This window comes from Prunus avium, chromosome 3, assembly GCF_965620075.1.
Source record: "Prunus avium chromosome 3, drPruAviu1.hap1.1, whole genome shotgun sequence".
Classification (NCBI taxonomy): Eukaryota; Viridiplantae; Streptophyta; class Magnoliopsida; order Rosales; family Rosaceae; genus Prunus; species Prunus avium.
The window spans coordinates 110,094-124,142 of NC_142286.1; the positions used below are offsets into that span (position 1 = coordinate 110,094).

At 36.8% G+C, this 14,049-nt stretch overlaps 2 protein-coding genes across 2 annotated transcripts; both read right to left on the reverse strand.

Annotated features, from left to right (window-relative positions):
* LOC110755675 (integrator complex subunit-like protein) lies at window positions 1–2,701 on the reverse strand. Its single transcript, XM_021956910.2, has 7 exons — window positions 2,541–2,701; window positions 2,319–2,453; window positions 1,809–2,093; window positions 1,545–1,668; window positions 1,302–1,375; window positions 855–1,012; window positions 1–640 (listed from the first exon to the last, which is right to left on the reverse strand). The coding sequence occupies exons 2-7, from the start codon at window positions 2,441–2,443 to the stop codon at window positions 477–479; spliced, it is 930 nt and encodes a 309-aa protein (XP_021812602.1). The 5' UTR covers window positions 2,444–2,453; window positions 2,541–2,701; the 3' UTR covers window positions 1–476.
* Window positions 2,702–12,815: 10,114 nt separating this feature from the next.
* On the reverse strand, window positions 12,816–13,872 carry LOC110755751 (germin-like protein subfamily 2 member 4). The gene is made up of 2 exons (XM_021957016.2): window positions 13,676–13,872; window positions 12,816–13,406 (listed from the first exon to the last, which is right to left on the reverse strand). The coding sequence occupies exons 1-2, from the start codon at window positions 13,794–13,796 to the stop codon at window positions 12,859–12,861; spliced, it is 669 nt and encodes a 222-aa protein (XP_021812708.1). The 5' UTR covers window positions 13,797–13,872; the 3' UTR covers window positions 12,816–12,858.
* Between the last annotated feature and the right edge of the window lie 177 nt (window positions 13,873–14,049).

The following is a 14,049-nucleotide window of genomic DNA, read 5'->3' on the forward strand; positions in this document are numbered from 1 at the left end:
TTGAAATCAAAACTGTTTGATTGCATTATATCGAGCGTGATTACTTTAACAATCATACACCTTAAAAAATTTCAAGGTATTTCTTAAGACAAACCAAACATATCTAGTTAGACAATTAAGAGGATGCAGCCAGAACATTTGAAGCTCTTAAAGCTTGCATTTGGTCTGCTCCCTCGGGTGATGGAAACAAACTAAACAGAAATTGCAAGTATGCTTCCAGGAAAGACCATCCACATTCAGCTCTGTCATCAGACAGGCCAAGCTTTTGAGCACGCAAAGTCGACTAAAGAATGTTAGATATTACATCAAAAACTAGTTAGGACGATGCTTTTGCAACAAAATGAGCTTTGTGACACACTGCAACAAACAGCATATTTTCACATGTTGTATGGCATAATGAGTGCAGAAACCATTCTTGACTCCTTTTTTATTAGCCTAAATTCCATTCTAGGCATTTTACTGTTGTTGGAGCAGCGTTACCTCCGCATGACACGGTGACGCTCTCGTTTGCGGAAGCGCTCAAGCATGAACTGATCTGTTGCAGCTTGCCTCTGCCCTGCTGCTTCTGTACCAGTATCATTTTGTCTGGAAACACCACCATCATCCTGTGCACTTCTATCTTTGTAAAGCTCAGGATGTTCTGTAAGTTCCATGTTTGTTGTTAGTAAGTTTCATGTTTGTTGTTAGTGTGTGCGAGAAACCCCCCTCCCCTTATAGTTTAAACTATCGCTTGTATTTAAATAAAAAAAAAGATTTTGTGACTAGCATAGCCCTTGACTTACCAGTTTGGTGTGAAGTCAACTAGGTAATCTACTCATATTATTCAATGGAATCAAGAAAGAAAACTAACCAACCTCTTCTAAGTTTTTCAGCATAATCCCTGCCACGCTGGAAATAATCAGCACTGTAACTTGAGGGGATGCTAAATTCTGATTTTGTCTGCCCAATGAGCCGCTTCTCCTGCAAAAACTTCTTGGCAGCCTCAGTTTCCTCAATATTTCTTAACTTGTATCTGCAATCATTAGAAATAATAAAACATAACAATTAAAAGGCAAGTAAAAACTTATAGTATAGGATAAATTATCATATAAATCATGCATCCATGAGATTACATGCAAGGATTCTGCTCTCATGCTATCACTGCAGATTCAAAAACTAAGGCATAACCTTGTGACCATCTATGCTCACTTTCGTTAAGAAGGATGAAGAATTGCGTAGAAAAAGTGCTCTACAACTAATTTCAAACAAGAACATTCACATAACATATAGTGTAATAAATTAAGAGTAGAAAAGGGCTTTACTCAATAGGAAGCTGAACCTCGGCAATCCCAGTAGTCCACTGAGTGGAGCTTTCTTCTGAGTTTCGCCTTTTCACCTGGCAGGAAATGGCCCAAGTTAAAAGAAGTTGATGCAGTGAAAGGGCTTTAAGGATGAAATGAATAAGTTGGGTGAGCAACACTAAAAAGAGTCGTAGGTCTAGATAGGTCTGATGTACTCACATAGAAGCATTTTAGAAAATAAAACTAGAGTGCTGAGTGACTCACTTTAAGATGGTCAGGTATCTTGTATAACTCATCTTCAGCACGCTTTAAATCATTTTCAACTTGATCTGAAGCATCAATTTTCCTGCCCCTCTTCTTTGCTAGTTCTTGTTCAACATATTTCAACCTTTCAAATAATCAACATAGGAAGCCTTAATCATGTTAGGTAATACAATAGTCCCATTCTACACTAATGTAAATATTGTTTATATGGAGGCAAAATTCAAAAGCAAGAGCAATATAAACAGCAAAAGAAAAGGACATTACATATTGGGATCTTCAACCATGACGGCAGTTTCCTGAGCAAAGGTATCTTGAAGGACTAAATCATCTTTGTCTCCATCTCCGCCACCGCCTTCACCATGCTTATTACTAGGAGAATGAGTGCCATCGCTTCCTCTCTTGTTCTTATCAAGGTTAGTATTATTGTTACTATTGTTGTTATTTGTGGTACTAGGAATATTCTGCGTCGCACCATTACTAGTTAAGGCAGGAATCCCAGACTTCCTCTCCCTCTGCTTTTGCAGGAATTTCACCTCCTCCAGCGCCAATCTACACATTCATACTTCATAGATTACATTCTTTATTTTCAAATTACAATACAAAATTTAAGAAAATACAGAAAGCCCTAATATGATTATCAGTCTACCCTGAATATCCTTCTGCTCATTATTTCTATTTCAGCAAAATTATAGCACTTTTTCTATCTTTCCGTTTTATAAAATCCAAAAAATTAAAAACGAAATTAATACAAAAACAACGTCGGAAGGTACCTACCTCCTCTCTTCTTCTTCTTCATCTTCTTGGTCACTGATTTTTTCACAATCTTGGTTATCCTCAGCGGGCGCGCTTCTTTTTCTGAAATTCTTCTTCATCTTCATCTTCTGCTGCTGCGACTGCATTCTATTCGGTCTTACCACCAAATTCAAATTCAATTTAGGGACTCGATACCGTTGTTACTAGATTCTAATTTTCTGAACCCTAGGCTCTAAATCTCACCTGCTACCCACGCGACTCCGTTGTTTTTGCTTGCTTTGAGCTTTTCTTCTGTATTTTGCTTACTTTTGCCAAGGGAAATTCTATACGAACCCCACAAAATGCTCTCTCAAAAGTTTCGTCACTTAAACTTTCCGCTTTACCCTGGAATAGAACTTTAAAAAAGGATGGAAGAAAGATTATATAATTTACATAAAAACTTTCCGCTTGTTTTAAATTGACACCCAATCTTTGAATACCTTACAAACTTATAATTGTCAGTGAAGTATAGCTCAATTGGTTGAGTTCTTTCACCTCCATTTATGTGGGAAGAGATTTGAAACCTCTAAGCATTCAACGAATATTTGTGTAAACTCCTTTCCCTAATCGTTTGTACTACAAAAAGAAAATTAAAAAACTCATAAATAAATTCATGAAAACCTACATATGAGCTCTTCCATGGATGACTTTGTTTCACTAAATGGTTACACGGCAAAATGGATCCTATTTTTATCATATGGACTACACATAGATGTGGAATTTCGCACATCAACTCAGAGCACATCATGTGGACTTCTTATGTCAAGAATGATGGAAATGCCCTTAATGAAATGAAAGGGAAACCGAGAGGTCTACGCCAGCCGGACCACCTTGGGCTAAGGAGATCAGCCCAAGTCAAGCCCAATAAGACATTATTCAGGAAGATCTACTAACAAAAATAAACGTAATATAATATAAGATTATTTGTAGCAATGGTCCATCAACTATACTCGGAGTTACATTTTGGTCACTCCACTCAAATATTAGTTGCAGAGGTCACTCAATTGGGTGTCGTGTTGCACTATTAGTCCATACCGTTAAGTCTCTCTAACGATAGGGACTAATGGTGCAACACAACACCTAATTGAGTGACCTCTGTAACTATTTTTTGGAGTTGAGTGACCAAAATGTAACTCCGAGTATAGTTGAGGGATCATTGCTACAAATAATCCTAACTGAAAAGTCACATTTGCCCATCAATAATCTAAGGGATGCTTGTCACGTCATCATTTTAAACAGAAAAAGTCACAGACTTGATGGTAGGGACTAATGGTGCAACACAACACCCAATTGAGTGACCCCTGCAACTAATATTTGAGTTGAGTGACCAAAATGTAACTTCGAGTATAATTGAAGGACCAGTGCTACGAATAACCCTATAATATAATTATAATTAATTATATTATTAAATTATTTAAAACCACAAAAACTAATGGTTCATAACGAATTGTTATAAACCATAAAAAGTTAATGGTTTTAAATGGGTGAGATTTTAGGCAATTCATTCTCTATGGCTTAAAATAGTTTACTACTTTAGTTTAGTTAATTTTAGCAACCAAACCTTGTATAAGTACGTAAGTTATCATTGAAATGAATTAAGCAATTCTGAAAGAACTCAAAGTAGTTCCTTAGTTTCTTCCTTTTGTTTCTCTAATTGTCTTAAAATTCCTCTCGTTCCCTTTTTCCTATAAATTAGGAATTCATAGTTCTATCGACTAGAAGTTTTGGATAAAGTGGTATCAGAGCACTAGATCCGAGAGGGTGACGGTGGTTTATGGTCTTAACTCGCAACCAACGCAAAGCTTCTGGAGAAGAACTTTTAGGTCCTTTGCTCGTACACCGAAAGCCAAGATCCAAGAGATACATTATGACTAGAGAAAACAAACAAGATACATCTAGTGATGGCGATCACATCACTAAGCTTGAGCAACAAGTTGAAAACTTGTCTGCAGCAATCCTTAAACTCGTGGAGAGTTTGAAGACTAGAAAACCTTCACATCCATCAACTTCATATGAGCTTGATCAAAAGCTCAAGAAAAAGATTGTTAAGGATAGCGAAGATGAAGACGACACACAAGCTCATCCAATGAAAAAGGAAGCTGAATCATGTGACAACAAAAATTCTATTAATACCTTAAAAACTGATTTTAAGGTTGATATCCCTATATATAAAGGAGATGTTGATCCTGAAAAGCTAGATAAATGGATAGACACATTAGAAACTTATTTCACAATTTATAAGTATTCTAATGTGCAAAAGATAAAATTTGCGAGTTTGAAACTTTCAACCCATGCCCTTACATGGTGGAAGTCCTAGTGGAGACGGTATGATGTCTTAGAATTGACTTGGAAGAACTTCAAGATGCTTTTGAGAAAAAAATTCTATCAATTGTCTATGAAGATGAAAGATGGTATAAGTGGCAACACTTCAGACAAAGATTTGGGCAGCCTGTACAAGAGTATACAACAGACTTCCACAACTAAGCTACGGTTTTGGACATCGACGTCGATGACTATGATGTTTTCATGAAGTATACTAGAGGTCTTGCCGACTACATACGGAAAGAACTAAAATTGTTCACTGTAGATACTATTGAAGAAGCTACTATGAAGGCCATCGCCATTGAGGCGAAAAATAAAAGAACTGACAAAAAGGATGACAGATCAAAACCTGTCAACAAAATTGACTGGCTGAAAAAGGGGAAGCAGAGCAAGGAAGGTCAGACACAGAAGGTCTACTGTGATCACTGTCAAACCAGCAGACATGCCAAAGACAAGTGTTGGATACTCCATCCTGAGTGGCGGCCAAAGCGCGAGAAAAACAACCATGGGAGAAATGACAGAAAAGCCACCTTAACTGCACAACAGGCATAAGAGCTTCCAGAGTTGAAGCAACCTGATGTTACACTTACCCTTATGACAAGACCAATAGATACTGAAGACACGTACAACCATGAAGAGTTGTTTTATATGAATATTCAAGTGAAGCAAAGTATTGTACAACCTATCATTGACCCTAGAAGTCAGAAAAACCTGATTTCAGAGGCTTTAGTAAGAAAAGTGGGTTTAGACACCACACCACGTCCTAAGCCGTACCGCTGGGATGGATTCAGAAGGACGTTGACTTACAGATCATGAAGCAATTTACCTTCAAATTTGCTATCACCAATCGATATATCGATGAGGTGACATGTGAGGTGGTTCCTTTGGACGTTTGCCAAGTCATATTAGGCAATCCATATTTATGGGACCAAAATGCCATTCACTATCGGAGGCTTCGCAAGTATCGACTTGTGAAGGATGGGAAGAAGTTCCACATCAACGCTTGCAAGCCTCAAGCTATAGATAATTTGCTGACAGCAAACCTAGCCAAGAGGTTAGTCAATTCATGTGGGCAATACGTTTTGTTGATGATTCGACCACAAAATCAGAGTTCTGGAGATGTGACATTGTCTACTTTGTCTTTATCTCCTACGCAATGCTCAAACATAGGGAAATTGCAGGAGAAGTTCAAGGACTTATTTCAAGATGTGCATGGTTTGCCACCAAGGAGAGCTGTGGAGCATGATATCCAGTTGTTAGGAGATTCACCTCTACCAAACTTGGGTTTGTATTGTACTTCTCCGACGGAATTTGACGAGATCAAGAAGCAAATTCAAGGACTTCTTAAACAAGGAGTCATCAAACCTAACTGCTCACCATGTGCTTCGTCAGTGTTCCTTGTGCCTAAGAAAGACGGAGGCTGGCGTATGTGTGTAGATTATAGGGCACTCAACAAAATAACGATCAAGAATCGGTATCCATTACCGAGGATTGATGACTTGTTAGATCAATTACATGGTGCTCGTTACTTTACGAAGCTAGATCTCAAATCTGGCTATCACTAAGTTTGCATCCATGAAGAAGACACTTGCAAGACTACTTTCAAGACAAAGCAGGGACTCTTCGAGTGGTTAGTCAAGCCATTTGGGTTATGTAATGATTTAGCTACCTTCATGCGATTGATGAATGAGGTACTCCGCCCTTTCATTGACGACTTCGTCATTGTATACTTAGATGACATTCTCATATTTAGTGTCACGTGGGAGGACCATCTTCATCATATTGCTCAATTTTGGAGGTTCTACGAACAAATCAGTTACAGTTAAACGGTAAGAAGTGTTAATTTGGGAAACAACACCTTGTATACCTGGGATTCATTGTTGGTGCAGGAGAACTGAAAATGGACCTAGAGAAAGTACATGTGATTTCTCAAATTACAGCACCCTCACATTCTCTTACAAATGCCAATAAAAAAGTTTGAATAGTTGAGAAACCATGAAAAATCTTTCCAGTTGTTAAAATGAAAGATTATAGAGGCCCCAGTACTAGCATTACCGAATCTGCAGAAACCATTTGAAGTGGAAGCAGATGCATCGAACTCTGCCATGGGAGCCATATTATTTCAGGATGGGAAACTAGTTGCATACCATTCTGAGATGTTTAGTTAACTAGTATTAAACTATTCAACTTATGACAAGGAGCTGTATGCAATGCATCAAGCAGTGAAGCATTAGAGAGCTTACTTGTTGGGAAAAGAAGTCATAGTTCACTCAGATCATAAACCTCTTTAGTTTTTAACTACACAGTCTAAGTCAGCAAGCTCGCCATATGAAATGGATGTCTTACCTACAACAACTCAATATTGTGATAAAGTACAAGAATGGAGCAACTAATATGTTGGCAGATATGTTATCTAAACCACCTACACCAATTAGTTCCGCATTGCTGGTGGCTATGCAAATCCAACCCATTGTTCCTTCTGAATATGCTAAAGGGTATAACATAGATGCTGATTTCAACACAGCCTATGCCAAGCTGCAACAAGGAAAGACTAGTGAGTTCCAATTGAATGATGGACTAATGTACAAAGGAACACAATTGTGCATTCCAGAAGATGGAAGACAAATTGCAGTGGATTCGTGAGTCTCATATTTCCAAAGTAGCAGGACATTTTGGAGTTGAGAAGACTATTGAATCTTCGTCACTATGTTTATTGGCCAAAAATGCATCTCAATGTTTCACGATACATTCGAGGTTGTGTTCTATGCAACACATCGAAGCCTTCTAACAGGAAGTTAGGACTGTATCTTCCATTGCTAGTACCTAGCCAACCTTGGGAGAGTATCTCGATGGATTTCTTAGGTGGATTGCCTAAAACCAAGTCTGGAAATGACTACATGTTTGTGGTGGTAGATCGTTTCAATAAGATCGTGATTCTCATTCCATGCAAAGACCGTTATTGGAGAAGGAGCTGCAAAGTTATTTTTCCAATATGTTTGGAAGCATTTTGGCTTACCTACATCGATTATTTCTAATAGAGACAGTCGATTCTTAGGCCATTTTTGGAGGTCGTTTTGGGGAATGATGGATACTAGATTGAAAAGAAGCACTGCATTTCATCCATAGACAGATGGGCAAACGGAGGTCGTAAATCGGACTATGGTACACTTGTTGAGGGGTTACAATTCCAAGCATCCGAAGACTTGGAATGAAAGTCTCCCTTACTTGCAGTTTGCTTTTAACCGAGCAATTCATGGCTCCACACTCAAATCTCCATTTGAGGTTTGTTTGGGTTATTTACCCCAGAGTCCTTTTGATTTAGCATTCACTATAAGTGACCAGCCATTAAGTGGGAAAGAAGAAGAAGAACATACTCGAGCACAGATTTTGAAGGAAACATGCATCTAATGCTTAGGAAATGAACTTTAGCCACAACCTATACAATAAAAACATTATAAATGGTGGATTCATTTTGTTTATACTAGTTGAGCTAAACCTTTTTAATTTTAAACCAAGTATCTTAGCCTAGTCTCTTTCAACACAAATAGAAAAAGAAAAAAGGGAATAGATCTTTACCCTTGATGACCTTTTCTTGATTTCTCAAGAATGTTTGTTGGAAATGCCTTTTCTTTCTCTTATTTTTGACTCATTCACCTTAAGGCTCCGAGATTGGAGTCCTCTATCTCACCACACCAAATGCTCCTAGAGATGAAGAGAAGGCAATCAAGAAGTATGGATGCTAGTCTACTTCGTGATTGGACCAATTTTTTGTTTATGTAAGATGAGATACAAAGATGATCACTAATCAACCAAAGTAGGAAAACTAAAAACCCTAGCTAGGTTTTCTCCAACACTTAGCTTATATAGGACAACACAAAAGACAATTGGGTGGGTATTTGGGGCTCCATTTGGTCCATGGGTCATGTCATCTTATGTCATTTTGTCCCTTTCCTTTTAAATCATATTTAAAAGCCCAATCCAATATTTCTATATGTCAATATTAATTTCATAATTAATCTTTTTAATTATAATTTAACTATTAAATTATAATTATAGTCTTACTTAATTGACCCAGTCAAACTATTTGACTTTGGTCAATTGCTCCGGTCAATATGTTGAATTTTTACCGTTGACTTTGACATTTGATTATCAACCATTGACTTGTGTCTCCTCATTTGTACCTCTAATCACATTCTTTGGGTGTGCAGATCCGTAGGTTCCCTTTAGCAAGGTAGTGGGTTGACTTAACTCCTTAAAGATGATATACGAATTAAATTTCACAATTTAATTCTTCCTATTAATAAAGGTTAATTGAAACCTTTTAGGACATCCACAAACCATGGTTGTCGCCTAGAAGCAAGTCACGGTTATCTGAGCTCAATGAGACGTTGTGAAAGAACCTATTCAAATTGGAATGACCGTGCAATTGAATCATTCTCTTATGTCAATACTCCTTATTCACATTATTAGATCATGGAATCCGATTGTCAATATCATAATGTGAATCATTCCTTTTATATGATTATCCTTGTAAGATTTGAAGACTTCTTCTTTCAAGTTTTATCCACTACTCTGCGCAGAGATTTGAACAATCATATCTTGGAGTATTCTCTCTCCTTTACTGAGAGTAGAGATTCCTTTTTGTGCATTCATTTGCTTCCATGACTCTATTGAGAATCCTAATGAGCACCTTTAAGCTATGCCTAATTCAACATGACCGTATAGTTCCCTCAAAGATTAACAACATAGCCACAAAACATCTATGATGCCTCAGGTCTAAGGATTAGTTTGCACCATTGCAATTTATGAGTTCCAGCTTGACATGTCAGTAAAGACTTCCATGTTGTAACTCATGTGTAGGATCGCGTTCAGTGTACTTGTTCTTCTACAAGCACCTACACACATATCGATGTGTCTCCACACTTAATGACTTGAGACCTTGTCATTTCCTACATATAAAGACGATACTGTGTGTACTGGTCTTTGCGGAATATTGACGCCCAATGAATATTCCTATGACCAAGAACATATTCAGGATTTAAGGATGATGAGAAGTCTCCATGTATGCAATCTCATTACATAGCTCTCATATCCACTCGTGTATTCCTTGGACTATGGTTGTTCTACATATTGAAAGATAATATAGGATGATTTAATGTATAAAACAACATTTCTTGCCCATTGATAACATAATATGTCTTTTATAAAAGATGTCATTAACTCTAACCATTACATAATTAGTTGGCTTTAAGGGCATATTTCTAACAGAAATTTCTCGAACGAGTCAGAAAGATTCATACTAAAGTGGAGGCACAACTGAAACGTTCTCAGCAACGATATAAAGCTCGCCATGATAAGCATCGTGTGCCATGTAATTTCAAAGAAGGTGACCTAGTATGGTTACACCTTGGAAAGAAGCGGCTAACCGGTGAAGGCAAGAAACTAAAGCCTATTTGTTATGGACGTTTCAAGATCATCAAACAAATTGGTGATAATGCCTTTCGACTTCAATTATCACCATACATGCATATGTACTCGGTCATCAATGTCGAGAATCTTAAACTTTTTGAGCCATCTCTACTTGACGATGATCCCGACGAAGACACACGCCTTCCATCAGTTGATGACTTAAAGATTGAACGAGAAGATCCTTTGTAGAAAGATTGTATCTTGGAACAGAAGGTTAGTGAGACCCAACATGGAAAGTATGAGTATTTCCGTATTTGTAGAAAAAGTCAACTTCCTAGCAAGTTGAAGTGGTATATTCAAGACAAGGCAATAACAGAGTTTCCTCATCTCACAATTTAGCTTGACCAAGAACTCAAACATCTTAAATGGGGGAGCCATGATCCAAGAGGATCTACGAACAAAAATAAACGTAATATAATATAATTATAATTAATTATATTATATTATTAAATTATTTAAAACCATAAAAACTAATGGTTCATAATGAATTGTTGTAAACCATAAAAAGTTAATGGTTTTAAATGGGTGAGATTTTAGGTAATTCATTCTTTATGGCTTAAAATAATTTACTATTTTATTTTAGTTAATTTTAGCAACCAAACCTTGTACAAATACACAAGTTATTCATTGAAATGAATCAAGCAATTCTCAAAGCAAAACTTAGAGTAGTTCCTTAGTTTCTTCCTTTTGTTTCTCTAATTGTCTTAAAATTCCTCTTGTTCCCTTTTTCCTATAAACTATGAATTCATAGTTCTATCGACTAGAAGTTTGGATCAAACATATGTCACATGGCTCGTAACCCTGCAACAACCTCAATTAGCCTAGCAGGGTCCAAGGAATGTCAATTGAGGAGTTATATGAAATTATCTCAAAACCTTATTACTATGATTTCTAAAATTATGTGAATAAATAATAAAACTCAATGGGTTGTGTGAAAACATGATAAATATCAACGGGTGTCTTTGTAATTAACCACGAGTGTAAATTTGTCATTTTGATAATGTTTTATAATGTCAACCATTTTTGGATGAAGTGTTAACAAAAGTGATTTTATGAGACAATTTGAAAATGGGTATCAGTATAAATAAGTCATTTATAAAGGGCAGAAAATGTAAATAGCCATAAATATTTAACTTGGTGGAGAGATTCACGTATTGTTTCTTTCAATGCGGGACACATGCGAAGGCAAAACACATTATTAGGCGCTAACTTGGATCCTCTTCAATAACATTTTTTATAAAGGGATTCTAATACATTATTAGAAAACAAAACAACATCACTTTTGGTCCCTATAGTTTTTTGGATTTTTCACTTTGGTCCCAGTAGTTTCAATGATAACAATTTGCCCCATGTAGTTTGACATCCTTGCAAGTCAAGAACAAGTCCAAATTTCCTTCCAATTTTGTGAATGAATATGAACATGTCACTGATGTGGCCGATTATTTTGGGAATAATTTTATACGGTTTTGGACAAAATAAGCAATGTGTCCTAAAATTGTAAGGATATCAAACTATAAGAGTCAAATTGCCAAAATTGAAACTATAAGGACCAAAGTGGAAAACTAATACAAGGGTCGAATTTCCAAAATTCAATGACGTTTATAATGCACCGTTAAACTATAAAACCTTAAATGGTCACATGCGTCCTCTAAAGGTAAAATAGCATCTGTGACATCTACCCCGGTGAAGATATTTTTAATGACATGTTAATCCGAGTGTCATGGTATGTGTGTCATAAACTATATTCAATGACACTCATATAAAACGCATCATGGATGACATAACTTAATGACGCGTATTTTAGACTCATCATTAAAATTGTGTCATTAAAAAGGCATGTGTTTGTTGTAGTGACGGACCATAAATGACTTTTTGCCAAATTAAAAACCTAAATTTTTACACATTGTAAATAATAATGAAGGAACCTAGATTTGTTCTCTACTATTTGATTTATCCCGTATTCATGTAGCCTATTTTGTGATTATTTTTTTTCAGTCATTCGAAAAGTAGAATCTAATGTGGGCTCATCCCGAAACTTACGCCTTTGGGTATTCAATTATTCAATACTTTGATCAAAGTTGACTATTTTATTTTCCATATTCATATTAAAGCCCCATTTTTTTTTTTCGATAATACTTCCTTCATTCAACCTCCAAAAAAGAGGAAATACAAAACAGACCGAGGGGAGAGACTCCACCCCAGACAAAACCTGAGAAAATTTCACACAAAACAAAACATAGTGCTGTGAAAGAAATAAACCCAAGAAAGGACAGATTACAAAGGAGGGCTAGGGAGCCCATCATAAACCAAAACGCGAACCATGAGGTTCACCAAAAAAGTTCCAGCTCTGTGATTAATCCAAACATGGATTAAAGTTGAATATAGTGAGTAGGGTGCACTTATTAAAACTACATTTGTTTCATAATTCAATTTATCCTTTTTGGTTATTTTGTATTAGGGTAAATTAGTAATTCAATAAATGCTTTGGTAGTAGAGTGTACTCAGTTAATTTTAGGGTTCATTCAGTAGCACTCATACATTAATTCTAAAGTAAAGTTGATCAAAAATCAAATTCCCAACAGACATATCGGGACATCGACCGAAATTAAAAGTTTGAATTTGAAGCAATGATAGAGGGAGGAGGAAAGAAAAATAGAAAAATGAATGGAAATCGGTGGCAGCGTGGAGTGAAGAATTAACTATATATAAAAATAAAATATTGTATTTTTAATTAATTCTTTGGAGCAAGCTTGGATTTGATCTTGTCAATCTCCTTGGTACCAAGCTGGAAGGCTTTGGTCAAGACCTCGTCAGGAACAGGAGGTGTTGCCGTGAACAATGCTGCAGGGATGGATTGAGTACCAGGCAATTGGCTGTTGAAGGCAGCAATTACAGCAGCGGCCTTGTCCCCGTTGTTCTTCTGGAAGTGAACGAGACCCCTCGGAAACACAAAGATCTCGCCTTTGTTGATGGTCTTGGAAACCAGCTTGTTGGCTGTAGTGATGAATCCCACATCCAATTCGCCGTCCAGCACAAATACCATCTCAGTGGCACGCGAGTGGGTGTGAGGTGGGTTAAGTCCACCAGGTGCGTAGTCGATGCGCGACAGGGACACGCCCAGTGTGTTGAGGCCTGGAACCTTTTCCACATTGGCTGCAGTTACGATAGAGCCCACTGAGTTGTTGATCAGCCCTGGCTTCGCAAGGCCGTCGAAGAAGAAATCAGCTGCAGTCACATTTGCATCATCCTTGCATGCAAACCCGTTCACTTTTACCCCCCCTACGTACGTACAATCATGCATGCAAAATATATAATTACATTAATTACATCCATCATCAATCAACACAACATTAATATATATATATATATATATATATATATATATATATATATATATATATATATGTTTATGTTTCAGTCCTGTCACTTGTGATTGTGTGTGAGGGAGGGGTGTACGTACGCCGGCCGTAGCAAGTAATTACGAATGTTTCCAAAGAATATTAATTATAGCTAGTGTATACATAGAATAGAGTATGTACGATTCATACCTGAAGAAGATGGTAGAGCCACGCAGACATCTTGAAGCAAGTCCGGGTCTGATGCAAGTGCACCGGAGAACGCAGCAGTGAATGTGAAGATGGCTAGATATACAACAAAGTTGGCAGCCATTGCTTAATTGATCCAAGAACACAACGATAAATATCACTTGTGAAACAAATTCATTAAAGTATATATATATATATATATATATAGCCTCATGCTAAATATATTTTATAATGGAGGAAGAGAGCTAAGGATTATTCAAAGTTTGGTTGATCTGGTAGAAATTAAGATGAGGGCGATTGCTGTACAATTTAAGCAAGAACTACATATGGTAGGTTTTTAACTTAAATACAAAGAAAGCCATTTCAAATCCAGCAAA

Bases quoted from the DNA above. Each gene is read 5' to 3' on its own strand.
- LOC110755675 (XM_021956910.2), bottom strand. From the start codon at position 2,443: ATGCAGTCGCAGCAGCAGAAGATGAAGATGAAGAAGAATTTCAGAAAA. The intron at 2,094-2,318 runs GTAGGTACCTTC...ATGAATGTGTAG, and splicing joins GAAGAAGAAGAAGAGAGGAG to ATTGGCGCTGGAGGAGGTGA. The intron at 1,013-1,301 runs GTAAAGCCCTTT...TAATGATTGCAG, and splicing joins GAGGTTCAGCTTCCTATTGA to ATACAAGTTAAGAAATATTG.
- LOC110755751 (XM_021957016.2), bottom strand. From the start codon at position 13,796: ATGGCTGCCAACTTTGTTGTATATCTAGCCATCTTCACATTCACTGCT. The intron at 13,407-13,675 runs GTATGAATCGTA...GTACGTACGTAG, and splicing joins GGCTCTACCATCTTCTTCAG to GGGGGGTAAAAGTGAACGGG.